Consider the following 27,093-nt stretch of genomic DNA (forward strand, 5'->3'; position numbering starts at 1 on the left):
AAAAAGAAAATTAAAAAAAAAAAACAAAAATTCAATCTACAATGCCATGCTACTTCTTCTCCCTGAACATAAAAAAGGACCCAGGATTCATTCAGAGCCAGAGAGGCCTTCAAAAGTCCCTCTGGACGGGCCTGTGGCAGGAGGTCCCCCGGGCCGCCCAAGGTGGCACCGTTCACCAAGAGCAGTGGCCCCGCAGTGCCCTCACCGCTCTGGGGAGCACGCAGGCAGGAGTCCTGCTGCCTTTTTTCTTCCCTTTCTCGTCATCCTGTTCCGTCTCCTGCTTTCGGAGTGACTGCCAGACCCACACGACAGCGTTCAGGTCGGGTAAAATCTGAAAGGAAAAACAAAGAAACAAAAAAAAGAAGTCAGGCGTTCATGTCGTGGCTCAGCGGATAGGAATCTGAGTAGAATCCATGAGGATACAGGTTCGATCCCTGGCCTCGCTCAGTGAGTTAAGGATCCAGCGCTGCCAGAGCTGTGGTGTAGGTCGCAGTTGCGGCTTGGATCTGGTGTTGCTGTGGCTGTGGATCTGGTGTAGGCTGGCTGTTGTACCTCCGATTCAACCCCTAGCCTGGGAACTTCCATATGCCATGGGTGTGGCCCTAAAAATCAAAAAAGAAAAGGCAGAAAGGCAAAGGAACTGACCCTGAGAACAAGGAGAAGCAAAGACCGGGGTCAGGGGGAGAGGGGTCGACAGTGTGAGTGTGTGAGCTCGAGAAAGAGGTCACGCACTGCTCTGGGAGCTCTGTTTGGGGTATAAGTCCTACAACTGGACACAAGTACTGATCAGTAAAACCAGCCCCTGAAGACTCGTTCACCTGAGCCACACACTGCGAACCAAGACACGTGTCTTTATGACCAGCCGGGGGACACTGCCCAGCAAGCCCTTGGCTCTTTTGGGCAGCCACCGAGTCTGCAGATGACTGGCCTCCCGTCACCACGGTCCCAGCCCCGAGACTGTGCAGCGGTGGGGAGGACAGGGCACAACGGCTCCTGAGGGGGCCTGAGGTCCCAGGACCCCCGGCCCCCTCACTTCACTTCACATCCAAGCTGGGCCCCCAAGCTGGCCTTTTCCACCTGCTGTGCTCCCCCTGGCGCACCTTCGAGAAAAGCCCCGGCCACGTAACCGGAAAGGCCAAGCCTGGCTCCCGTGCCTACCTTGCTCAGGGCCTCTCTGAAGAGCCGCACGAAGTCCTCCATCGCAGCAGCCGTGTACACGCTCGACTCCTGCCAGGCCTCTTTATCCAGGCATAGTCAATTGTCTTCAGGGCTCTCTTCAGAATGACGGAAATGAGGGACAGAGCTGTGTGTTTCACTGATTTGCTGTCCAACTGGGAAGAAAAAGAGTTAAATCCGTGTCTTTGGGCCGCCCTGGTGGACAGACATCCCTGCCCCCCAACCCTCGGCCCTTCCCAGGTGGCACACAGGGAGGCCAAGGCGAAGTGGCCTGGGGACACTGCCCTCTTGACCTCCTGCAGACCTGCCGTCAGCAGCTGCCGGGAAGGGTGCCCCTAAGGAAAGAGCCTGATGATTATTCTTCATTTTTGTTCCACGGCCTATTTTTGGTAGGTCTTCTCTGCCAAAGACCTCGGCTTTGGTCTCTGCCAGCCACTCGGTTGACACGGATTCTTCCATCACCCATGGCCAAGATGCCACCGCAGCCGGACCAGCCCCTAAGAGCTCTTATCGTCAGATGGGAGGTGGTGCCCAAAGGCACCAAGTACTGAGTCTGAACTGCCACCTCGGGGCCCCCATCACGAGGCCTCTCACATGCAGACTCTACCTGGATTCAGAATGACAGCCAGGGAGTTCCCATTGTGGCTCAGTGGTTAATGAATCCCACTAAGAACCAGGGTTATGGGTTCAATCCCTGGCCTTCCTCGATGGGTTGAGGATCCAGCGTTGCCATGAGCTGAGCTGTAGGTTGAAAGCATGGCTTGGATCCCATGTAGCTGTGACTCTGGTGTAGGCCAGCGGCTACAGCTCCGGTTAGACCCCTAGCCCTGGAACCTCCATATGCTGCAGGTGCAGCCCTAGAAAAGGCAAAAAGACAAAAAAAAAAAAAAAAAAAGAATGGCAGCCGGAGGGGCTTCTAAGTCCTCACTCCCTGCAGAGATCCAAAAACCTGTGCTCCTTCCAACAGGGGCAAGGGCTGGGCCCGGCTGCTCACGGTGTGTCCCTGGGCGTTTCCTGGGCGCTTGGGAGACATGTTCAATCCCAGGCCCATCCCAGCTCGACGCCGTCAGCCCCGGGCAAGCCCCGAGCACCGTGACGTCCTGGGAGCACCGGCTGGGATGCTGGAGATGTACAGTCAGGCGGGAGGAGCACGAAGGTTTCCAGACGGACCTTTAGTGTCGTAACACCGCACGCCCCCAGCATTCCAGTTAGCTGGGTCTCCTTTTACATGCACAGGAAAGCAGCGCTACACTAGACGCCCTAACCAATAACGACTCCCGCCCCACCGCTGCTTCAGAGGCAGGATCCAAGCAAGTGTTCACACGGACACCCGCCAGCTCGGAGCTCGAAGCTCAGCCAACAGCCTGGGACCCTGGCTCCAAACATCTTGTTGTTTTCTATTTCCAAAACAAGGTCGCTTTTTCTTTCTGCTTCTAGAACGTATGCTACTGGAGTTGCCGTCGTGGCACAGCGAAAACGAATCCAACTAGGAACCATGAGGTTGCGGGTTCGATCCCTGGCCTTGCTCAGTGGGTTAAGGATCCAGCGTTGCCGTGAGCTATGGTGTAGGTTGCAGACACGGCTCAGGCCTGGCGTGGCTGTGGCTATGGTGTAGGCTGGCAGCTGTAGCTCCAATGAGACCTCTAGCCTGGAACCTCCATATGCTGCGGGTGAGGCCCTAAAAGGACAAAAGACAAAAAAAAAAAAATTAAAAAGTAAAGAAATAAAATGTATGCTATTAAAATTTTATAGGCGTTTCCCCTGTGGTTCAGTTTCCCAGCCAGGCCTCCTTCTCTGTACCCCACACCCTACTGCTTGCTCTCAGCACAAACCCTGCGTGGGTGTGAAAACTGCACAATCCCACCACACAATCCAAGGAGTCTTCGCCACTTTATGGTAACTGCCCTGTCACCACTGGGGCCAACCCCAGCCACTGTAAACCCACGTCTGCAGACCCTGCTCCTGCTGCATTCACACACCACCCAGCCCGAGGGAGGGTGGGGGGCTCTGCCTACCACAAGGAAGCTCCAGACTCCACACCTCCCAAGCCTCCGCCAGGTGGGTGTTGAGGCACCTTGTGTGTGCCAACAACTCTCAGGCCTTCACCTAAGACCACGCTGCGATGGTGAAACACGCACGAGTCCCTCACAGTGTGGCTGCTGATGGGGCTTGGGGAACTTTACAATAAATGATGATGCAGAATTTAGGGATTGACTTTTTTCTATGAACACGTCCTCCCTGAACTCCTGAAACAGCTGGTCCCCAAGGTAACCACTCCCCGGAGGACTTTACACCATTCACTTAAGCCACAAAAGGATCTGCTCGGCCAATTTCAGTCCCTCCCTGGGCAGAAATCCTAACGTAACGAGACTTTCACACAGGACACGGGGCCACGGCCGAGCATACTCGGCTTCCTGACTCCCGCCCCTCCCACCTTGGCAGGACCAGGGGGCACAGAGCATCCCGTGGTCCTGGCTTCACGCTGGAGGCGGGGGCGGGCATCACTCTCTTGAGACAGGCGTGTGTCTTGGGCCCCGGGGTCTCTTCCCCAGCGGAGTGGTCACAGGGAAAGTCTCAGAGGCTTGCTGACAAAACAGCACCCAACACAGGCAGGCTGGTGTGCTGAGACCGGTTCCCAGCGCGGCCAGCGGGGCGAGCAGGGGAATCCGGAAGCGGGGGCCACTCACGTTCAAGGCCTGGGTGAACATGATCTTACTGCACACCAGGGGCGCGGTGGTCACCATCACCATCGCCAGGAGCCGCGGCAAGGGGATGAACTCTCTGGTCTGAAAGGCCCGGGAGATGTCCGGCTGGGCGGCATAGATCTAGGAAAGGCAGGGCAGAGAATGAGCCGGCGGCAGAGGTGAGCTTCAAACCTGAGTCCGACTACGGGCACCCAACCGTGAAGCTGCTCCAGGGGAACAGTGACAAAGGAACAAGGACCAGAGTCCGGAAGATCCACCCCCAAATCCACCTGTGAACGACCAGTCACGTCACAAGACTGCTGCTCCCTTCGAAGCAGAGCCTGGCCTGCGGTCTGGGGAGCCTCCTAAAACCTGGGATGGTGAGTAGTCACTGCTGGGACAACCGACTAGCTACTCATCAGTCACTGCACCTGACGGGCTCGTGAAGTTATACCATCTTTTAAGCACTCACTGCGTGACCACCCTTTGGGGTGGCGATATTTTACATCAAGACAAAGAATGTTTACAGATGACAAAACCGGACTCAGTGAACGAAGTCATTTCCCTGGGACCACAAGGCTAGAAGGCGGAGACGCAGGATCCGAGTGCTGCCCTTCCCCCTCCGGGGACAGCAGCTCCCGACAGGGTTGGGTGGTGACCAACATGGGCAGCAGAGCATCCCCTTCTTGTCCCAAACACACACAGGGACCAACACACACACACACACACACACATTCAAGGGAAATGAGGAAACACACGAATAAACGTTTGCTCTACAGACAACCCCATGCGCAGGTCAAGGCACAAGAAAACAGGCCCGGGTGTTTCACTGGTAGGCAGGCTGTAGATCAGAGAGACAGAGACAGAGCGAGAGAGACAAGAGACACAGAGAGCTGGAGAGAGAGCAGTGACCTGAGCCAGGCAGTTCTGCCAAAGAACCTGCCGCAGGTATTTCCACGGGCAGATGAGGGGAGATTACGATCCAAGAGCAGATGCAAATGAATTCGGATCCACTTAAACAGACACACCGCCAGTTCATGGCTCACTGCAGGTATGTTCTAAGTACTTGAAAGAGCAATCTTTTAAAACTATGCTATAGCTCAGGGAGGTCCCTTTGTGGCTCAGCGGTTAACGGACCGACTAGGATCCATGAAGATTCGGGTTCCATCCCTGGCCTCGCTTAGGGAGTTGAGGACCTGGCGTTGCCATGAGCTGTGGTGTGGGTCGCAGACGCGGCTCAGATCCTGAGTTGCTGTGGTGCAGGCCAGCGACTGTAGCTCAGATTCGACCCCCAGCCTGGCAACTTCCATATGCTGCAGGTGTGGCCCTAAAAAGCAAAAACGAAAACAAAAACCAACCTATTCTATAGTTCGGACATTTCACTAATTCTGGCCTCGCTGTGCTGAAACTCATCAAGATCTCAGTCGAAGCAAAATCTGGATGAAACTGGCTCTACCAATTCAAAAGCACAAACCTCAAAATCCAGCTCTAAAAGTAAAACGTCCTCAAGGACAGACGCCGGATTGGCATCGTCTAACTAAAGCCCTTAAGAAAGGCTGGAAGAAGGGCTTCACCCGACCCGCTCATCACTGCCCCCCCTCGCCCCTAGGGAGCTGACTGCAAACTGCCCGGGTCGTCACCTTGTTGAGCAGTTTGATATTGTTTGACCAGGTGGACTTCACCCTTGGGAGAAAGGAAAACGTCACTTCCTTAAAATACTTGTTCAGGAGGTCCGGGCACACTTTCAGGATGTTCACCACGAGTTCGGCGACCAGCTCGTCATCCGCTGCAGTTTTCAAACCCAACAGGAAGTGCAGGAGAGTCAGGTTTCCTCCTCTGTCGGGGAGAGAGAGGGGAGGGGTGAGCTGGGAGCTTCCCCAAGGCGCTGCCAGCTCGAGCCCAAGGACCCACCCTCACCTGACACAGTGATGGGCAGATTCCACTTTTGGTGAATTTCCTTCACGGCATACAATGAGATGTCCCCCTGGTCTGTGGGGTCCCTGCTCCCCACCAGAGGGCCTGAACTTCACCCGCCACTTCTGAGTGGCTGAAAAAGTCCCTTCCTGTTCCCCATCTCTGCTTCCTCCCTGAGTGCCCAGTGACTTTTAAAAACAGGTAGAAACTCTTTCTGTCAATGCCCCAGACACCTGCCGGTCTGAATTCAAGGCTAGGGTAAAGAAAATTTTTAAATTTCCCTTTGAGATTTTACTGGCCTCTTTCCTCTGACGCCACGTGAAAACACCCATCTGTGACGGTGTGTGAGTGCGTCAAGTACACAAACACACAGGATGCATTTTTCTTTTAAAAGATCACGTTGTGTTTTTCCCCATGAAATGCTCATGAACTGCCGCAGCCTTTGGCGCCACAACGTGACTCCTAAAACTCAACAAGGTGACACAGAGTCTTCCCACAGGTCTTCTGCCTCCTCTGTTTCTATCTCATTTCAAACGCCTACACCCTCACTTGGCAATTGAGAGACGCCAACATCGGGAGGAAAAATCCGCTGTACGAAAATAGTCAAAACATGCACCGAATCGGGCAGCTGTCAAAACTATAAGATGATAAAAACAGCAAAACTGTAGATGTTAAAACTTGGAGAAAGGGAGGACCCAGCCCAGGATCTACGTGCCAAACCCACCAGACTCTGGGTTTTACCCCCAGATACCATTTAAGAAAAGATACTGTGCAGCCAAAGAAAGAAATAAAATAAAATAAAACAAAACAAAGTAAAATGAAACTAGGTAAAATAAGCAAAGTAATAAAAAAAGAGAGAAAGTCCAAAAGAATACAATCTAAACCATTAGCTGTGGACTTGATGTTTCTGTACTGATGAAATGTTACCATAATGCTGAAATACGAAACCAAAGGCAAAAACAAAACTTTGAGATCCTAACATGACCGGCCGTCTCTGAGGAGGGAGGCCCCTGCAGCTGTCATGAGTGTGGCCTGGGAACCGGATTTCCAAGGTCCCAGTCTGAGCTCATCCATTTACAGGCTGAGTGACCTGGCCTCTCCGTGCCCATCTCCCCGTGTGCAAACCTGGGGTAACAAGGGCCCCAGGATGGTGGTGAGGCCATGAAGGGGCCCGCTGTCCCTGGGAGGTGGACCCAGCGGACACTGGCCCCGTAGGAACACACGTAGGCACCTGGGCGAGGTGCCTCGTACCATGTGACTGCAGCTCTGAGCCCCTGCCCTGAATTGCTGCCCTCTGGGTCTCTGAATGTTCATTCCTGAAATTAGTTAGACGGTGTCTAAAATCCCAGTTCTTTTTTTTTTTTTTTTTTTTCTGCCTTTTCTAGGGTCACTCCCGCAGCATATGGAGGTTCCCAGGCCAGGGGTCGAATCAGAGCTGTAGCCGCCGGCCTACACCACAGCCACAGCAACGTGGGATCCAAGCGGCATCTGCGACCTATACCATAGCTCACGGCAATGCTGGATCCTTAACCCACGGAGCAAGGCCAGGGATCGAACCGGCAACCTCATGGTTCCTAGTCGGATTCGTTAACCACTGCGCCACGACGGGAGCTCCTAAGACCCCAGTTCTAAGCCACCACAGTTCCAGCAATTACTGGAATTCCACCGGAAGCCACGTGTGTGTTGACCTTGAGGGACATGCTCAGGACTCCTGCACGCGTTGCACTTTACCTGCCCACGGTACCGAGAGACGCGTCGTAAAAATTAATCCCGTGCTTGAGCGAACAGCAGAGGTCCATCAGGAAGTTGTGAACCAGCTGCCTCACCATGGTCTTCCCTGCGTCTTCAGCAGAGGCCTACGAGGGATTTAAAAAGACCCAACGAAAACCCCAAGTTCATACACCTTAGTGACAACACAAGAATGAGAACAGGACTATGTCACTGCCTAATGACGCTTAAAAAACATTTTACATTAAACACTTGGTATAATTTAAAAACAAAAAATCCAAAAAACAGAAGCACCAGTCAAAATTTAAAAACACTCTCTCATATGTGGAATCTAAAATAGATAAGGAAGCTAGATAGCACGTTTAAAAAAAGCTCAGAGAGAAAGAAGACTGGTAACTGCCAGAGGTGAAGGTCGGGAGTGGGAAAAATGGGTCGGCTGGGGGTTTTTTTTGTTTTTAGTTTCAGTAAATTGAATTTAAAAATTTCTTTTTAAAGTTGCACTAACAGGGAGTTGCTAGAACAACAACAACAAAAAACTAGAAATTTGAGATTTTACGTCATTTCTTGTTTCCAAGCACTTCACAATGAGGGTTGTCATTTTTTTTCTTTTTTGTCTTTTTAGGGCCGCACCTGCGGCACGTGGAAGTTCCCAGGCCAGGGGCTGAATCAGAGCTGGCCATCGCCACAGCCACTGCACAGGACCCGAGCCGCGTCTGCGACCTACACCACAGCTCACGGCAACACCAGATCCTTAACCCACTGAGCGAGGCCGGGGATCAAACCCACATCCTCATGGACAGTAGTCGGGTTCATTACTACTGAGCCATGACGGGAACTCCCTTATTTAATTCTTAGCAGCCTGTGAGTCTGGCAAAGCAGACGTGATTACACCCACTTTGTGTCTGAGCAAGCTGGGGATGAGACGGCCCACGTCATCACAGGGTCAGGGAGTAAACAGCAGATCAGGAATTCGGACCCCCAAGATTAGAGCGCCTCTGTCCACAGCATGTGTTTTAAAGAGAAAATTCTTTTCCATGCTTTTCCTTGCCTTTGCATTGCAGTATTGTGACATAAGAAATAAATATTTGGTCATTGTCCCCCGTCCCTGGCAGAGAGCTCCGAAAACCCTTGTAATTTTCTGAGTGACAGGGATTCAAGGAACGTCTTACACGGAGCTCCCAAGTCCCCAGAATTTCCCAGGTGATGGGAGCATCTTTCATTCGTTTTTCTTGTAATTACTCAATGAATTTTATCACATTTATAGTTGTACAGCGATCATCACAACCCAATTTTATAGCGTTTCCACATCTTTCATTCTAATGAGGCAACTCTCAGAGGGCTCCTGGAGAGCCTCAGGACAGGGTGTGGACATCAGAATCGAACCAGTAATGAGAACAGCACTTAACTCTCTGAATCTGAACGTCCTCACCTATAAAATAGAACCTTAAAAAAAAAAGATAAAAAGATACGCTCAAGAGGGGCAAGTCTGGGAGTTCCCGTCATGGAGCAGTGGAAACAAATCCGACTAGGAACCATGAGGTTGCGGGTTCGATCCCTGGCCTTGCTCAGTGGGTTAAGGATCTGACGTTGCCATGAGCTGTGGTGTAGGTTGCAGATGCGGCTCGGATCTGGCGTTGCTGTGGCTGTGGCTGTGGTGTAGGCTGGCAGCTGTAGATCTGATGAGACCCCTAGCCTGGGAACCTCCATATGCCGTGGGTGCAGCCCTAAAAAAAAAAGGAAAAAAAGGGGGGGGGGGTCAAGTTTAAACCTGTATTTTTAATCAAGCTTATGAATGACTTCATTTCACTTGTTCTTTTGAATAAAATTCCGTATTTGGGAGTGTTTTTATTAAGCCCCGGAGGCTTCCTGGTCAGAGGGGACATGTACAAAACCTGCTCAGAACAGGAGGGCACAGGCAAGCCGTGGAGATAAAAGGAGGCAAACCCGCAGGCTCTCGAGAGGTAAATGATCAGTGTTAACAGCAGGTCTGAGCCATCACAACTCTGGCCAAGTCCCTGTTGAGAAACACCCTGAGGAAAATCAGAATAAGGAGAACAAAGAGGTACATGGGTCTTGGGTTCATATGAGATTGACTGTTCTAATTTAGCACTTGTTACAAAAAAATTATACATGTCAGCAGGTGAGGAAATGGAGGTTCCTTAGATACTTGGGGTCCTGAAGGAGCAGCCACAGGCCTTGAAACTCCAGTGGCTAGATGTAAAAAGAAGGGAAGGAGGAAGAGGTAAGAGAGGAGGGGGAGCCAGGACCAACCCCTAAGTCCCCCGGGGCAGGGACTGCAGGGAAAATTAATGTGTCACCCGGCTAAAGGAAATAACAGCTTCCTCATTAAAAAAAAATAATAATAGGAGTTCTGGTCATGGCTCAGTGACCATGAGGTTGCAGGTTCGATCCCTGGCCTTGCTCTGCGGGTTAAGGATCCGGCGTTGCCGTGAACTGTGGTGTAGGTCACAGACGCGGCTCGGATTCCGAGTTGCTGTGGCTCTGGCATAGGCCGGTGACCACAGCTCCAATTAGACCCCTAGCCTGGGAACCTCCAAATGCCTTGGGTGGGGCCCTAGAAAAGGCAAAAAGACAAAAAAAATAAAATAAAATAATAATAAAGTTTAATATCATGATACTGCAGATTAGAAAAAAAACTTATTGTTAAAAAACCCAAAATTTAAAAATCAAATTGGGAGTTCCCGTTGAGGCTCAGCGGTAACAAACCTGACTGGTATCCATGAGGATGTGGGTTCGATCCCTGGCCTCGCTCAATGGGTTAAGGATCCGGCATTGCCGTGAGCTGGGGTATAGGTCTCAGACATGGCTCAGACCTGGCATTGCTGTGGCTCTGGTGCAGGCCAGGGGCTGCAGATCCTATTCGACCCCTAGTGTGGGAACTTCCATGGCCGTGGGTGTGGCTGGAAAAAGACAAAATAAATAAATAAATAAAATCATATTGCATCTCAGCAGAGAATGAATACAACCACAAGCCAAGAGAAGCAGGTGAAACGGAGGGACTTTTTCAAAGGCAGGAGTAAGGACGGCGGCACCTCGACATGCTCCGGGCTCACGTCGACAATCCCCTTCCAGTTGTAGAGAGACGCTATGTGGGTCAGCACTTGCCCGGTAAAGAAGCGTACCTTCTGGGTTTTTGTGATATTTTTATTGTGAACCACCTGAAAACAATAAAACCAATGAATTTCAAGGAATTTTTAAAATGGTGTTTAGGGGTTTCCATCACTATAAAAACAATGTAGGCATATGGAAAATATGTAGCCAAAAAAAAAAACCCCAAAGAAACCATCAAGTGAAAAAACAAATTCACCAATATTGCCACCATCCCAGGATACTCTCAGCTCACATTCTGGTCTATTTCCTTTCAGCCGCCCCACCCCTCTCAACCACACAAAGGATACATGTATTAGGTTTCGGTTGGGGGCTTGGGGGTAGAGGAGGCTTCTTTTGAGGTCATATTTATGTGTCGTTTGGGGCAACACCGGATCCTTAACCCACTGAGCAGAGGCCAGGGATCGAACCCACATCCTCATGGATACGTTCATTTATGCTCCATGAGCTGTTACCACATCATTATAAATTCCTTTGGAACACCACTTTGGAGGGCTGCCTATCATCCTACCCTATGAGTGACCAGAACTTACTTAACCACGCCCGGCGGGGTGCACTGAGGCTGTCTCCCCACACGGGCTGTGAAGAGCATCCTTGTATAAAGTCTGCACTGCGGCCTTGACTATGGGCTTGGAACGGTGGCACAAGTTCTCGGCTCCACCCAAACCTACTCCCCGTATCTCTGAGGGTTCGTGTATTTTGAATACATTCCCTGGCTGATTCTGAGGCAATCCCCCCCGACTCCCCATGTCAGGTCTTTCAGACCTCTGACACACACGGCCAGACCTGCTGTCTTCCAGGGGGCTTGTAACACTCTCTCCTAGCAAGTACTTGACTCAAAGTATCTTTGCTGGCAGCAGAGAGCATTGTGCTGAAAAGCCAATGCCAATTTGGTAGGTGAAAAGGCCTGTGTCTCATTGCTTGCACTGTTTTGAATCCAGATTTCTCCAACCTCAGCGCTATTGATATTTGGGGCAAATACCTGCCCAGGGAGAACCATCTCACACACTATAGGATGTTGGGCATCGTCCTTGGTCTCTACCCACCAGCTGGCACTGCATTCCCCCAGTTCAGACAAGCCCAAATTGCCAAAGGGCCCATGGGGGATGGGTCAGAATCACCCCCAGTCAAGAACCACTGTTTTAGATGCTAAACCAATTCACCATTTTTATGTGGGCTGCCAGTTCATGGCCTTTTGAATTTTTTTTCTTTTTATGGCCACACCTGGGGCACATGGAAGTTCTCAGGCTAGGGGTCAAATCAGAGCTGCAGCTGCTTGCCTATGCTATAGCCACAGCAACACCAGATCTAAACCACATCTGCAACCTACACCAAAGCTTGCGACAACGCTGGATGCTTAACCCACCGAGCGGGGGCCGGGGATCGAACCTCACAGACACTATGTCAGGTTCTTAACCTGCTGAGCCACAACAGGAACTCCTGACAACATTTAATGTTGCAAGGGTCACAGAGACTTCCTGACTGGGAGTTCGTTTAAGGGGCTTCTGAATCAGACTGTGATCCTTTCCTCAAGTTGTAAAATTTCTTTAAGATGCTTGTAAAAGCTGAAAGTGCAAAATGACACAAAATAACATTCTGCTAGGTGTGTAAACGAAGATCTGTAATGGACAAGCTCACAGCTACCCCAGCGGCTTCCCGTGGGGGTGGGGAGGGGGCAGCTGCTTTCCTCCTGCTGTGAATAAAACAGCTGCCTCTCCTGAACCAGGTAAACTTCTGGACTCGCTCATCACCAAGTTTCTGCCTAAAAACCAGCCTTCCATTCAACCGGCACAACGACCCATATGAACGGTGATGTCATAGCTCGAAAGTCCTACAAAACACGGAGCAAATAAATGAGGGGAACACGGATCGCCAAACACGTACCTTTGTTTTCAGTGTGGATAACAAAATATTGATGGTAGAAATCCTATCTTCCTTTATGCCTGAGCTAAAAATGCAAGGGAGAAACTCTGAAAGTAAAAGTTTCGAAGCATTAGACTCAAAAATACTTTGAATATGAAAACAGAGGAGAGAACATTACTTCTTAAAATAGTACAGCAAACGTTGCCATTTATTTGCTTTTATCAAAAGTTTTCCTTTGACAATATAAGTTCACAGAAGGAAAAGCTATTTTTTGTGACACAGGAAATTAATACCTAAAGGCAAAACAAGGACTGAACCATGAAACAGTCAAGAGTTCCCTGGTTCTGTTTTAGTCTCCTTTTCTCACATTAATTTCCGTAAAATTAATACTGACGGCTTGAAAGAGAATGTACAGTAGGATTAGTTTTCCAAAATTTCCTTGGCTTGGACTTGCTCAGAGATGTACTTAAAATGACAGTCATCACTTTATTCATTGGTGGTAGACTTTGGACTGATTTTTTTTTTTAATAGCTGCACCATGGCATATGGAAGTTCCTGGGCTAGGAGTCAAATCAGAGCTGCACCTGCTGGCCTATGCCACAGCCACAGCAATGCAGGATCCAAGCCGCATCTGCAACCTATACTGCAGCTTGCAGTAATGCCGGATCCTTAACCCATTGAGCAAGGCCAAGGGTCAAACCCTCATCCTCATGGATATTAGTCAGGTTCTTAACCCACTGAGCCACAATGGGAGCTCCTGGGCTGATGTGTTTGTCTCCTCTTCCCCAAGAGACCCAGTCTGGATCCCGAAGGATTTAGACACCCCAGCCTGATGCTGTACTGTTTACTAATGGACTGGTGACACTGGTACAAGCATCAAAGCATTACCGTTGCTCTTATTCCATTCATACTTAATGGGCATACATAATTTCCACAAAAGCAAACTCATTCTTCTTTTTTTAAAAAAAGGAAAAACAGAAAATACCAAACAAACCAAAAAAAAAAAAAAAAAAAAAAAAGACATTTAAAATCTACCATAACTCCATTACCCAGAGATTAACTCTGTTAATGTCTGGGTTACCAGCTAACTGTTAACCTTCTGACATATCCATATTGTTAAATTTAACTTTTAGTAAAATGGGATCATACTTCACAGTTTTATAACAGAGTTTACACCCAATCATATGTCCTTAAAAAAAAAACCTAACATCAATAAGTCTATTTCTACATCACTTTAAATAGCTGCATTCCTCCTTATGACCAGTCCTCAATTTGTTCCATCAATCCCTTGCTGGTGGGTAGTTAGGAGGCATCCAATTTTCAGCTAATATGAAAAAAATGTCTCCTAACAAAACCTCTGCTCGCATGTTTAATTATCTCCTTAGGATAAATGATGAGACATGGAAGGACTGGATCAAACACTTCAAACACTGTGATGCCTGTGGCCAAACTGCTCTGTAAAAACTTTAACAGAAGTGCATTCCGCCCCTTTCGCGGCGCAGATGGATAACCCCAAACTGTCCCTTAATAGACGGCCAGTGGCCAAGAAGACCCCAGGGAGTGGGAAGAAACTCTCTACTCCCAGCAGCAGAGGGCGCCCCACACCGGGCGGCAGCAAGCAGGCCCTGGCAGCGGTACCACCACACAAAGGAAGCACTGCCTCCCAGGAGCTGCGGAGCCCAGGGCCGACCATGTGAGGTGACCAGCACCCGAACCTGCCTGTTCTGGAGGGGCCTCGGGTCTCTCTCGCTGGGGAAGATGGGGAAATGCTGACCGGCCTCAAGCTGTTCCTCCTCCCACGGTCCCAGAGCCCGAGCCGCTCCTCCCCCGCAGACAAGGCTGGACCCTGGGGCCTTAACGCCTGCCCCCATGCTGCCATTCACCATTGTGATAAAATGCAAGTGGCCCTAAGAGACTAAACCATGCCAAGCCTTGCCCTAGGAAGACAGGCAGCAGAAGGTGGTCCAGCTAGAATTCTCTGAAGCTCTACTACTGCTATTCCAGGGACACTTGGCAAAGCCACCAAAGTAATCATATTTTATTTTTAAAAATACAATTACTAAGAAAAGCCAGGTAGCCAGGGCTATGAATCCTCACACGTCCAGGAGCCATAAAGCCTCCTTTGTTTGCACGAGTCTCTGAAGTTTGCGTTTCTCCTTTGTAAGGCCCGCTCAGCATCCAGCCAGCAGAACAGGGACACCTGTGTCCACGGCGACCAGCGGCAGCAAAACCACCATGACCAAAGCCTTGCCACATGTGCAGCCTGATTCTAGAGTACCTGTAGAAAGCGGCCACCAGCTCATGACCCTGCAGAATGCTTTGTGGTGGGTTTTTTCAAGACAATCACGAGCCCGCTCTGCCTGGAGACAAAGAGGCACACCCACCTTTCAACTCCAGCACCTGCACGATCGTGCTGTCGTCCCCGGCGATCAGGAAGGAAAGGGCGAACTGAATGTAGGCCAGCCGGACGTCATGCACTCCCTGGGGGCGAAGGAGACCGTGAGTCACAGGCCTATCCACACTCACACCCCAGGGAGCAGGGACACCCCCCCGGCCCCAATGTCACAGACGCCTCCAGTCTAAAGCCACGGGTCACCTCTTTATGGAAACAGAGGGTTTCTCCTTTGCTCTTTCCCTTCAATTTTCTACAGTATTTCTCCTTCAGGCTCTCTCTAATAAGAAAGTACAGGAGTTCCGTCGCGGGCAGTGGTTAACAATCGATAGAACCATGAGGTTGCGGTTCAGTCCTGTCTTGCTCAGTGGGTTAGGATCTGGTGTTGCGTGAGCTGTGGTGTAGGTTGCAGACGCGGCTCGGATCCGCGTTGCTGTGGCTCTGGCGTAGGCGGTGGCTACAGCTCGATTGACCCTGGCCTGGAACTCATATGCGGGACGGCCAAGAATAGCACAACAACAACAACAAAAATTAAATAATAAATAAATAAATAAGTACAGCTATCCCTTCCGCAGCTGTAATAATACACACTTTTAGTTCATGGACCTCTTCAGTATAGAGCAGAAGATTCAAGCCCACCCAGATACCGTCTACTCTCATGTAATGAAATAACCTATCTGTGTTTTTGAAAACGCAGAGATAGTGGAAAGGCTAGTGCTGCTTTTCATGAGACACCAATGAGATGATGTCTGGCTTTTATTAGATATTATACATTTATACCAGACACCAAAGCACAGATGCTGTCAAACTGCAAAGCTAGCGCGGCCCTCCCAGGACTGCAATCCACCCTGTCCTGCAGGCATCTGTCATGAGCCAGCACACAGGCACCCTCAACGAGGGCCTCAGGGGAAGCCAGCAGGGCCATCTGACCAGTTTTCCCTCCCAGCAACTTTAAGACAAACCTGTATCTTTTTTTTTTTTTTTTGGTCTTTTTGCCATTTCTTGGGCCGCTCCCACAGCATATGGAGGTTCCCAGGCTGGGGGTCGAATTGGAGCTGTAGCTGCCGGCCTATGCCAGAGCCACAGCAACGTGGGATCCGAGCCGCGTCTGCAACCTACACCACAGCTCACGGCAACGCCAGATCCTTAACCCACTGAGCAAGGCCAGGGATGGAACCCGCAACCTCCTGGTTCCTAGTCGGATTCGAAAACCACTGAGCCACGACAGGAACTCCACAAACCTATATCTTAATGTTCCTGTTTTTCACCCCAAAGAACCCAGAGCGTGTGGTCATGCAGGTCTCTTGTCAGTAGGACCAGAACGCGCACAAATGCTGAGAGCCTCCACGGCTTACACCAAAATCGTCTCCCTATTTCAGTTATTCCAAAGGTACTTTGCTGGCGAGAAGTAAATTAACATCATGGATGTTGCCCTGAAGGCCTGAAAAGATTAAGGAGTCTCTGCCTTCCAGAGAGTTCTACTCCACTCAGGAGCCATAGCAGAGGTGGGGGCACTAGTGATGATAATGAACTTGACGGTAACAGCAACACTTCCTGAGCACTTCCTGGGCACCAGATGCCACGTCACATGGCACACATCTGTCATCTCATTTCCTCCTTATAACAACCGGAGGCCCAGGTGTCCACCGTACCCATTTTGCAGATGGGGAAACTGAGGTTTTTAAAAACTCACTTCAGGTTCCATGACTACTGAGTAAGTGCTGGAACTGGGATAGTCATGAACGCCTCTACAAACATGCTGCTTTATGCTCGACCTCACATCTGTCTAGACAGAAATGCCTGTTTCTCGGGGCTCCTGTAGCATCTTTATTCCACTTTTTTCTCGAGGTGCAAGGATGATACTTGTGAGTACTGAATTCATTCCGTCCTGTTTTACTGGGTTGGCTTCGATGGGAGCAGACACCGAGCGTCTGAACCCTGCTCTGGGACATGTAGGTGGAAGACCTGCACACTTACTGTGCCCACCGAGTCCATCTCCAGCCACGCCATGGAGCGCTTCAGCAAGACCTCGTGAGGCCAACCCTGCTTCATTCACGATACACTAAGAGCTCCACGCCATCCTCCTGTTCTGGGGACCAAGCTGCAGCCCTCTTCACAACACGGGGCTTGGGAACAATGATCGGTAAAGTCTCGAAAATGGGCTGATTCCTTTAGAGTGTCAGCAACGCTCCAGGCCCTTCGTTCAACAACTCCATGGGTTTTCTTGGTTTTTTGTCTTTTTTAGGGCCACACCCACAGCATATGGAAGCTCCCAGGTCAGGGGTCAAATCTGAGCTGTCACCTCCGGCCTATGCTGCAGCCGCAGCAACTCAGGATCTGAGCCATATCTGCAACCTACACCACAGCTCATGGCAACACCAGATCCTTAACCCACTGATCGAGGCCATGGATACAAGTCAGATTCGTTTCCGCTGAGCCACCACGGGAACCCCACACCAACTCAATGTTAATAAAACACCCATGACGCTCAAGATGCCAGGACCTCAGGCTGAGAGAGGATGCAAAGACGGCGCAGAGACTGCCCTTGTCCTAGGGAAGCTTCAAGTCACCACAGTTCCCAAGCTATCCAGCCACCTAACCACTTCAAACAAACGGGTCACCTAACTCAAGCACAGTCAACGTGTCATCCTGGTCCACGTATGCCTTACATTTCAAAGAATCCTGCTTAAATGCTAAAACACTCCTGGTAAAATTAAATCCTCTGTTATCCTTTTCCGGTGAGTTGAAAAGGTTCCCCAAGTTTTGGGGTTTTTTTTTAATCCAGTGACATACTGGGAGTCAGGGCCCTGGAAAACTGGTCCCAGCCTATCACTCTAGGTCTTTCTAGCATACACGGCAGAGCTGGACTAGATGCTTTCAAGAGTGCTTCCAGCAATGAATTTTGAACTGAAATGGAAGTTAGTACTCACCTGCTGGCATCTACCTAGAGAATGTAGATTCCTGACAAAACAGAGAAGGGCTCCCCAACCCAGCCTGAGACACGGCCTCTGCCCTTTTCCAAGAGCCACGACCAGGCCTCGTCCACCTGACCACAGCCCCCCAGCCTCTGCCCTCCAGGTTCAGCCAACTCCATCAAAGGCAAGGAGGTCACATGCCTGCCCCTCATTCCAGCCCTGTGACTTCACTGGGTTCTTATCCCAGGAAGAAAACATCCTGAGCTCCATGGCCTGTCTGCAAAACACGGTCCAAAATAGAGCAAAACATATTTGGTAAAACTGCTCTCTGGCACAGGATATTCAACAATGCTTTCTTTGGATGAAAAGAATACTCATAACCCTCTTTCTTCATGAGGCTTTAATAATTCCCTCCAAACTGTTAAAACAAAAAATATCTCTAAGCTTCTTCAACAACTCAATGGTATTTTTCAAAAAAGAAAAAGAAAAAAAGTGGGGGAGAGGCCGAAAATTCAAAGATACGAAGAGATTTAAGAAAGGTATCAACCGAACATAATGTATGACCCTTGTTTGGGTCCTGATTTGAACCACGAAGTACAAAGGTATTTTGGGGACAGCTAAGGGAAAAGCTGAGACCAAACTGGGCATTAGATGATACTGAGAAATTATTAATGCTGTGGGATGCAATGATGGGTCTATGGTTTTGTTTTTTCTAAAACGTTGTTTTCTGTTGGAGACACACATTGAAATATTTATGGTGAAATATGATTCGCATGTGGGATGTGCTAGAATAGACTGACTGCCCCCAAACAACCCAAAAGGTGGAGGAGGTGACAGCGTCTAAAGCTGGATGACAGGTCTGGGGGACCTCATTATGCTGCTCTCATTTCTGAACATCCCTGACATTTCCAATATACATAAAAAAAAAAAATTGGGTCTATGGATATGAGTAACATTTAATCTGTTATACACCTGAAACTAACACAACTTTGTAAGTCAACTTTTAAGTCATCCAATAAAATTTATTTTAAAAAAATTTTTTTTTTAAAAAAAAAAAGCTTTTTCTTAATGTCCAGAATCATTTCCTACAACATACAAAGTATTTAAGATACATTATATATAGATGATTAAAGAAAATGAAAACACATTCATTTTGGGAGCTCCCATTGTGGCTCAGTGGAAACGAATCTGATTAGTATCCATGAGGATGCCGGTTCAATCCCTGGCCTCACTCAGTAGGTTAAGGATCTAGCATTACCGTGAGCTGCGGTGTAGGTCACGGGCATGGCTCGGATCTGGCATTGCTGTGGCTGTGAGGTAAGCGGGCAGCTGCAGCTCTGATTCAACCCCTAGCCTAGGAACTTCATATGCTGCAGGTGCAGCCCTAAAAAGCAAAACAAACAAACCAAAAACAAACAAAAAACCACCTTCATTTTGACAAGAATTCCTGTTTTACGGATCGAGAAAGACATAAAAGCACTTGCTAAGGGCCTGAGATGAGGTGCCCAGGGGCAGCCCTGTGGCCGGGGTCCAGGCAGGGGACCCTGCTGGGCTTTCCCACGAAGCGCCCTGGAGGGCGGCCTGTCTACTGATGTGCGCTTCACTTAAACAGCCGGGCTGCCTGAAGTCAAGAGAAGCGGTTGGGGGGTGGGGGATTCTGATGGGTAATTACTGCCAGGCTGACTGCCAGGTAAGACTAAGAAGCCATGACACTTGGCCTCGCGTGCAAAGAGCACACATGCTCTTTTTTATTAGATACGTGCTTAAATGCCAGGAGCCATTACTCATTAAATGGCACTTTTGACATTAATCAGATATGGTATCCATGAGACACTAAGACCTGGAAAAGTTTTCCTCAAAGAAAACCTTATTCACAGAGTTCCCGTCGTGGCGCAGTGGTTAACGAATCTGACTAGGAACCATGAGATTGCCGGTTCGATCCCTGGCCTTGCTCACTGGGTTAAGGATAAGCCCGTAGCTACAGCTCCAATTAGACTCCTAGCATGGGAACCTCCATATGCTGGGGGAGTGGCCCTAGAAAAGGCAAAAAGATTTAAAAAAAAAAAAAAAAAAAAAAAAAAAAGAAAACCTTATTCATGATTCCGGGAAAACCCAACAGCAGGCCATAAGGTTACCTGCTGTTACCATGATTAACCTTCAGCCAATTATCTGGCAATGAAGAAACTCTTAATCCCAGGAAGAGATAGAGCCCCAGGTCACAAGTGAGTGTAGACGTCACTCGATTTTTTTTTTTTTTTAGGGCCACACCTGCGGCATATGGAGGTTCCCAGGCTAGGGGTCTCATCGGAGCTGCTGCTGCCGGCCTATGCCAGAGCCACAGCAATGCCAGATCTGAGCCATATCTGCAACTTACACCACAGGTCATGGCAATGCCGGATCCTTAACCCACTGAGTGAGGCCAGGGATCAAACCTGCATCCTCATAGATGCTAGTCTGATTCATTAACCAGTGAGCCACGACGGAAACTCCCTAGAAGTCACTCGTTCTAATGTGGCTCCTCCACCTAGGCAGACAGGGACAGACTGGTCCTGACAGGGGGTGGAGAACAGAGCAGGGCAGCCGAGGCACTGGGGTGCCAGCGGGAAGAGGCACTGGGACAGCCTGCAGGTGGCACACACGCTGGGGGGATGTCCTTTCTGCAGCTCATGAGGCCTCAAACTTGTGTTTTTTCCTCAAGAGCCTTTCCAACCCCAGGTGAAACGTCTGGAGCCACCGGAACACTTTTTTTCTTTTTTCTTAATCAGCTCTCCTGAAACCCAACCACTCACACTTCCATTCTCTTTGACACAATCCAGCCCCTACTCGTTTTAAGCCTTGTAATTGGGAGGCACACGAAATGTACTAAAAAGCCATAAACGTCCTCTCTGATATCACAGGCTTGGCCTCCCAAGGGTTTCCTGCCCGGTGGACAAACAGGAGGACTGGGACCCTGCCAGGCCACGCCCTGCGGGACGCGGACATGACCAAGTCCTCCTCACGGCCAGGAAGGCTCTGCGATGCGGAGCCCCCGGAGGAGCTGTCCTCAGATGTCCCCATCACTCAGGCTCTGCCGGTGACCAGGCCAAAACCACTGGCCAGGAGTGAGGCCCCCCCTCCACAGGCATAGGTCCTCCGCAGGGGGGCCTCCCACTCCATCTACGTGAGGACCAAGGCCAGGGAGGGGCGGGGGGGGGGGGGACACCACTTCCCCCCCCCAAAGGGAAGGAAACCCTCAGGGGGTAACGAGACACTCGGTGCTCCTCACCTTTGAATCCCTCTTGGTCGCCAGGGTGTACAAGGTCTTTTTATTCAGATCAAAGTGGCTGCAGACGTCCCTGGCGGCCTCGGGACCCTGGGTCACCATGGCGGCCATCAGGTTCAGGCAGGCGCGAGCCATCCTGTTCGGGGACAAGGGGGAAACCGGGCCTCAGGACGACAGAAGCACAAAGACACCTCCCCACCAGCCAAGGGTACACGGCGCCCTGTGGCCTGCTACCCCCCAACCCAGAAAACAGGCCAGGGGAGACATGCAGACAAGGCCTTTCTTTAATAAAATCCTGGAGTTCCCGCTGTGGCACAATGGGTTTGGCGGCATCTCTCCAGCGCCAGGACGCAGGTCTGATCCCCGGCCTGGCACAGTGCATTAAAAGATCTGGCATGAACTCCACACACTGTGGGGTGGCCAAAAAATTAAAAACCTCAAAGACAGCTAAAAAACTGAGTCCAAGGAGGAGCTCTAAGAACACGGGATACAAGGTCCAAAGAAGACGGCAATCTGTCTCCAGTCGACACCATGGAGCTGGATCTGCATCCCCCTGCTTTGCAGGGCCCAGACCCGGGGTTGCTGAGCACCTACAAATCCTAGGCACCGTTGAGGTGCTGGAAAGACAGCATTTCATGACGGCCAAGGCCCCCACCCACATGCACCTCGCATTCTAGTGGAGGGAGACAGAGTCAACAGACTAATGTGGAATATTCCGTCACGTGGACGGGATGGTCAGAGAGGACCTGCCTCAGATGACAGTTCTGCCAAGCCCTGAGGCACAGGAGGGAGCCCATGGTGACCCAGGAGAAGGGCCGTCAGGGCAAAGGAGAGGCAGTGTTAAGGAGGTCTGGAGAGTTCCCAAGACAGCAGGGAGGGAAGCAGGACCAGGGCAGAAGGAGAGGGGTCAGTGACAGTGAGGGGTCGGTCACCAGAGGAAGGAGGGGCAGAGCCAGAGTCTCGATGGCCTCGAAAACAGCGCTGCTCTACGGATGCGTGGAGGGAAGGTCAGGGCACTGGCGGAGAGCCGCCAGCAAGGCCAGTCCCGCCACGTGAAGGGGGCAACTTACTTGTAACCCGAGGCATACAGGGACTCGCAGAGGAGCTTCATGTGGTTATTCATGAGCTTTTTCACGATGTTGGTTCCCACCACGTGAAAATGGGAGAGATCACTGGCCGTCCGCAATAATATGGCCTCGAAAACTTGAAATATTAATAGCATCTGCAAAGACAGAATTGAAAAGCTCACGAATCAGCTCTTTTCTTTTCCTCCTCTAGTATATTATCCTCTTGTCTTAGCAACAGTTGCTTGCAGATTTAAAGATTTCAACTTGCAGGAGTTCCCGTCGTGGCATGGTGGTTAACAAATCCGACTAGGAACCATGAGGTTACGGGTTCGATCCCTGGCCTTGCTCAGTGGATTAAGGATCCGGCGTTGCCGTGAGCTGTGGGGTAGGTCGCAGAGGCAGCTCAGATCCTACGCTGCTGTGGCTGTGGTGCAGGCCAGCGGCTACAGCTCCGATTAAACCCCTAGCCTGGGAACCTCCATATGCCTTGGGCGCGGCGCTAGAAAAGACGCAAAGACAATAAATAAATAAATAAAGTTTTCAACTTGCAGGAAGAGGCCTGCCTACCCAGACTCTGAGCCAAACGCAGGAAGGGAACAACTTAGCCTTGCTCCCAGAGTCTAGCCAAATAGGGACTAGCTTGCATAACAAGGAAACAAAATGAAATGCAACGAGAAATCTCTATGAATGATTGGGCCTCACTGCTTTGGGGAAGGTCAAGTTCAACAACCCTGAGATTTCAACAAGTTCACAAACATCCCAAATTTCGAACCTCTCTGGAACCAGATAACAACAGTCCATGCCATCTATGTCTGTATCTGCTGACATGCCAAATGGTGACAGTTTTCACCTATCCCCCTTTCATTAAAGCGAACCATCGTGCAACGAGATTAAAAAGCTATGATCTTTCCTTCTGGTATTATTCACCACCAGCAAATCCACACTTCCAAAGGCCACGATGTAAAAATGAATGTATTCCTCCTACAGCACAGGAACAACGCACCCTTTTCTGTAAAAAGCTGGTTAACGCCTTAGAAATTGACAGCACATTTCTCTTCACCAAGCTTAACACAATCGCAGCGTTATCTTTTTCTCCTCTCCATCAGGCCGTGTCAGGAATAGCTTACCTCACTTTCAGGGCGCTTCTCCCCACTCAGAAGCTGGAAAATCTCGGCACACTCGACAGAAATTTTGATGTATCCCTCCACGACATCGTACACATCCTCTCGAGGTAGCTTCTTGGCAGCAGAAACAAATGCTTCCAAGGCTGAAATAAAAGTTATGATCAAATGTTAACAAGGACAGTCTCTTTAGAAACAACTCCAGGAGTTCCTGTCACGGTGCAGCAGAAACGAATCCCACTAGGAGCCATGAGGTTGCGGGTTCGATCCCTGGCCTCGATCAGTGGGCTAATGATCTGGCGTTGCTGTGAGCGGTGGTGTAGGTCACAGACGAGGCTCAGATCTGGCGTTGCTGTGGCTGTGGTGTAGGCTGGCAGCTGTAGCTCCGATTAGACCCCTAGCCTGGGAACCTCCATATGCCTCAGGTGCGGCCCTAAAAAGCAAAAAAAAGAAAGAAGGAAAGAAAGAAAGAAAAAGAAAAAGAAACAACTCCAGCTGCTACTGTGACAGAGGGAGATTTCTGACAGGAGGACTCAGGTGAGGTGGAGAACAGAGCAGCAGGGTAGAGATAGGAAGATCAAGGTTAAAACCCGGCCTTTTCTCCATCACCGGTAAGTCATGAGCAACAAGGCACTGGTTTAGAGCAGAACCCTTCCTGACCCAGGGATCCTCTCTGACCCTGAGGCTGGTCCAGTCCCGAGCCCCTCTCTGGGTCTTTATCAATCTAACCCTACCGCCCCCCCTGAAGGGGGTATAATCAGAGAATGAATAAAGAAAAGGTGGCATATCTATACACAGAAATATATACAATGGAATATTACTCAGCCTTCAAAAAAGAAGGCTTGCCTTTTGTGACAGCGCAGATGGACTCTGAGTGCGCTGACTGAAATAAGGCAGACAGGGGAAGATGAATACTGTATATTCTCACTGCTAGGCGGAAACCTGGAGTTTCCACTGTGGCTTAAGGACACGACGTGGTCTCCATGAGGATGTGGGTTCAAACCCTGGCCTCGCTCAGTGAGCTGAGCATGGTGGTAAGTTGTGGGGCAGGGCTCAGCTGCAGCTCCGATTCAACCCCTAGCCTGGGAACCTCCATGTGCCGCAGGTGTAACCAAAAAAGTTTTTTTTTTTTAATTTAAAAAAATTAAAAAATTAAAAAAAACAAACTCATAGAAACAGGAGAATGGAGGTTGCCGGGGGCTGAGGGAAACAGGGACGTGGTGGCCAAAGAGTATAAACTTATAGCTATAAGTTCCAGGGAATCCAATGTACAGTATTGTGACTAGTTAATGATATTGTATCATATACTTAAAAGTTATAGAGAGTAGATCTTAAATGCTATCACCACAAAAAAAGTAATTCTACTGGGAGGGGTAGAAGTGTTAACTAACCTCATTGCGGTCATGTCCTACTACCTATATTTCTCGAACCAGCACACCGTACACTTAAGCTTACATATGCTGTATGTCAATAATATCACAATATGGCTGGGGAAAAAAAAAAAAAAAAAAAAAAAAAAGAAAAAAACCTTCCCTAACACCTGAATGAAAAGAAAAATCCCTAACATTTGTCCGATCCACTGCCCTGATCGTCCAGTGAGGTGATCCTACCACAGCAAGTTATGAGAACATATCCAAAGGGAGGGAGAATCCAAGATAGAGACTGGATTCGAACACAAATCCAACAGAGCCTCACACCAGGGATTCACACGTGCACTCCCAGTTTCAGTCCTGCCACATCTCCCAACTCCCTCACCGTACCCACCACTCACCGACCCTGGCTTCTGAAATCTGTTCAAAAGCAGTGCCTGAAAGTAAAGAGCTCTGTGAGCAAAACCACTGCTATCTCTAAGGATACAATGTCGAACAATTCAACACGCTTTTTTTTTTGGTTTGTCCTGAGGCATATGGAAGTTCCCAGACTAGGGGTCTCACTGGAGATGCAGCTGCCAGCCACGGCCACAGCCACAGCCATGCCAGATAGGAGCTATGTCTGTGACCTACACCACACCACAGCTCACAGCAACACTGGATCCTGAACCCACTGAGCAAGGCCAGGGATTGAACCTGCCTCCCCTTGGATACTAGTTGGGTTCCTTAACTGCTGAGCCACAGCGGGAACTCCACATGCTCTTTCTTCCACCAGGAAAGTTTCTATCCCTGTCCTTTTAGAGCGCTTTGTGCTGAAATGATTGGTATGGGACTTTAAGGATTCCCATCTGCCTTCCCACTTGACTATTCATAGGCTTCCCCATGGCAGATTCTTACTCACCATTTTACCTCTACTCTGACAAATACCAGCCCCTTGCAAGTAATGAACAAAGGAATGAATGAAACGCAAACTTCTTTGCTAAAGCCACTATCATCTTCCCAGCTCTGGCTAGCATATGCTGGCATCCAACGTTTAAAAACACAATCTGTGCAAGACAAACTGGAAATTGAGGATACTCTGGACATTAACTTAACTTTCACTTGAAACAGTCACTGCTTTCTTCTGACACAGTACCAGTGTTTCGCACATGCTAGTGTCTTCCATTGCGTTTTGTCCTCATAACCTAAATACTTTCTAATGGAGTACAAGGAATTGGGAAGTTAGGTCACACTTTTCAAAAAGTGCAATTATTGAATCTGCTCCTTATCTGTCACTAGTCTCTTTTTGCTTTTTAGGGCCACACCAGCGGCATATGGAAGTTCCCAGGACCCAAGCCACGTCTGCAACCTACACCACAGCTCACGGTAAGGCCCAGATCCTTAACCCACTGAGTGAGGCCAGGGATCGAACCTCTGTCCTCATGGCTCCTAGTCGGATTCGTTTCCGCTGCACCACGACAACGGGAACCATATCTGTCACTAGTCTAATCTTGCTCAACTGTCAAGTCCTGCAGTAGCTTCATGTGGGAGCTTATGACAGGTTTTCTGGTCGGTGTGAGTGTTGGAGGATCAAAGCTACGGAAAACAGAGCTGACAGCCATGGCAGTAGCAAACTCACAGTCGGGACTCGATAAATAATCCGTTTTGTGAATAAGTACTACACATCCACTTTCCTGACAATTGCAGTAAAGGTTTTAGAGCTTGCTGAGGGACACTGTCCGGGCAAGGGAGGTGTGGGATCGCAGGAACTGTCACATTCAAGCAAGTCTGGGCCCTGGACTCCCAAGCACCCGGGCCTCGGTTTCCCGACTGCGAATCGGGAGGCTGAGCTCTGACCCTCGCTGCAGGAAGAAGAGGCTGCATCCACACACACACCGAGGCGGGTAGGCCGCCCCGAACGCATCGGCTCCCCGCCCCGGGTCCCGCACTCACCCGGCCCCGCACCCTGCGCGTCTCTCAGCTGAGTCTTGAAGCGCACGCCCGTGAGCTCTTCGGTGCGGGCTCGCTTGGCTGCGCCCGCAGGGGTAGCTCCACCTTCCCGGCCGCCCGCAGCCTTCCTTTTGGGGACCCCCATGGCCGAGAGGGCGGGGACGCGCCGGGACCCACACACCCCGGGACCTGACAAGAGGACACCGGGGGAGACCCGACAGGCACCTGTGGCCCACACGTGGGCTGAAGGGGCGGGGGGCTGTCGGAAGAGGCGGAGCCTCGGGAGGGAGGCCGGCGGAAGGGGCGGGGCCTGTGGGAAGGGCGGGGCGGGGCCTGTGGGAAGGGCGGTCCGGCGGAAACCCGGTAGCGGTTCCCTCTTGGCTGTGCGATTCTAGCTCCCTAGCTCGCTGCCCCGGGCCGAGCCGACGCTCCACCACACCCGCGCTTGGCCTCGGCGCGGGGGGGCGGGGGCGTCTATCGGCGGCTTTCTCGAGGGTTCTTGGGAGGAAGAATCCCCAGATCCTCCACTCCTGGGGGGCACGA

The 27,093-nt window shown here is 50.3% G+C and overlaps 1 protein-coding gene across 1 annotated transcript in view; it reads right to left on the reverse strand.

The window, feature by feature from the left end:
• URB1 (URB1 ribosome biogenesis 1 homolog (S. cerevisiae)) overlaps positions 1-26,836 on the reverse strand; it is a 73,093-nt gene extending 46,257 nt beyond the window's left edge. The window contains 13 exon segments of the mRNA XM_021069844.1: positions 206-331; positions 1,159-1,253; positions 1,256-1,331; positions 3,864-4,001; positions 5,501-5,696; positions 7,506-7,630; positions 10,556-10,681; positions 12,516-12,601; positions 14,879-14,975; positions 21,067-21,199; positions 22,134-22,285; positions 23,258-23,397; positions 26,554-26,836. Coding sequence (XP_020925503.1) covers positions 206-331; positions 1,159-1,253; positions 1,256-1,331; positions 3,864-4,001; positions 5,501-5,696; positions 7,506-7,630; positions 10,556-10,681; positions 12,516-12,601; positions 14,879-14,975; positions 21,067-21,199; positions 22,134-22,285; positions 23,258-23,397; positions 26,554-26,695 — 1,632 coding nt within the window. The 5' untranslated portion in view covers positions 26,696-26,836.

This window comes from Sus scrofa, chromosome 13 (genome assembly GCF_000003025.6).
Source record: "Sus scrofa isolate TJ Tabasco breed Duroc chromosome 13, Sscrofa11.1, whole genome shotgun sequence".
Classification (NCBI taxonomy): domain Eukaryota; kingdom Metazoa; phylum Chordata; class Mammalia; order Artiodactyla; family Suidae; genus Sus; species Sus scrofa.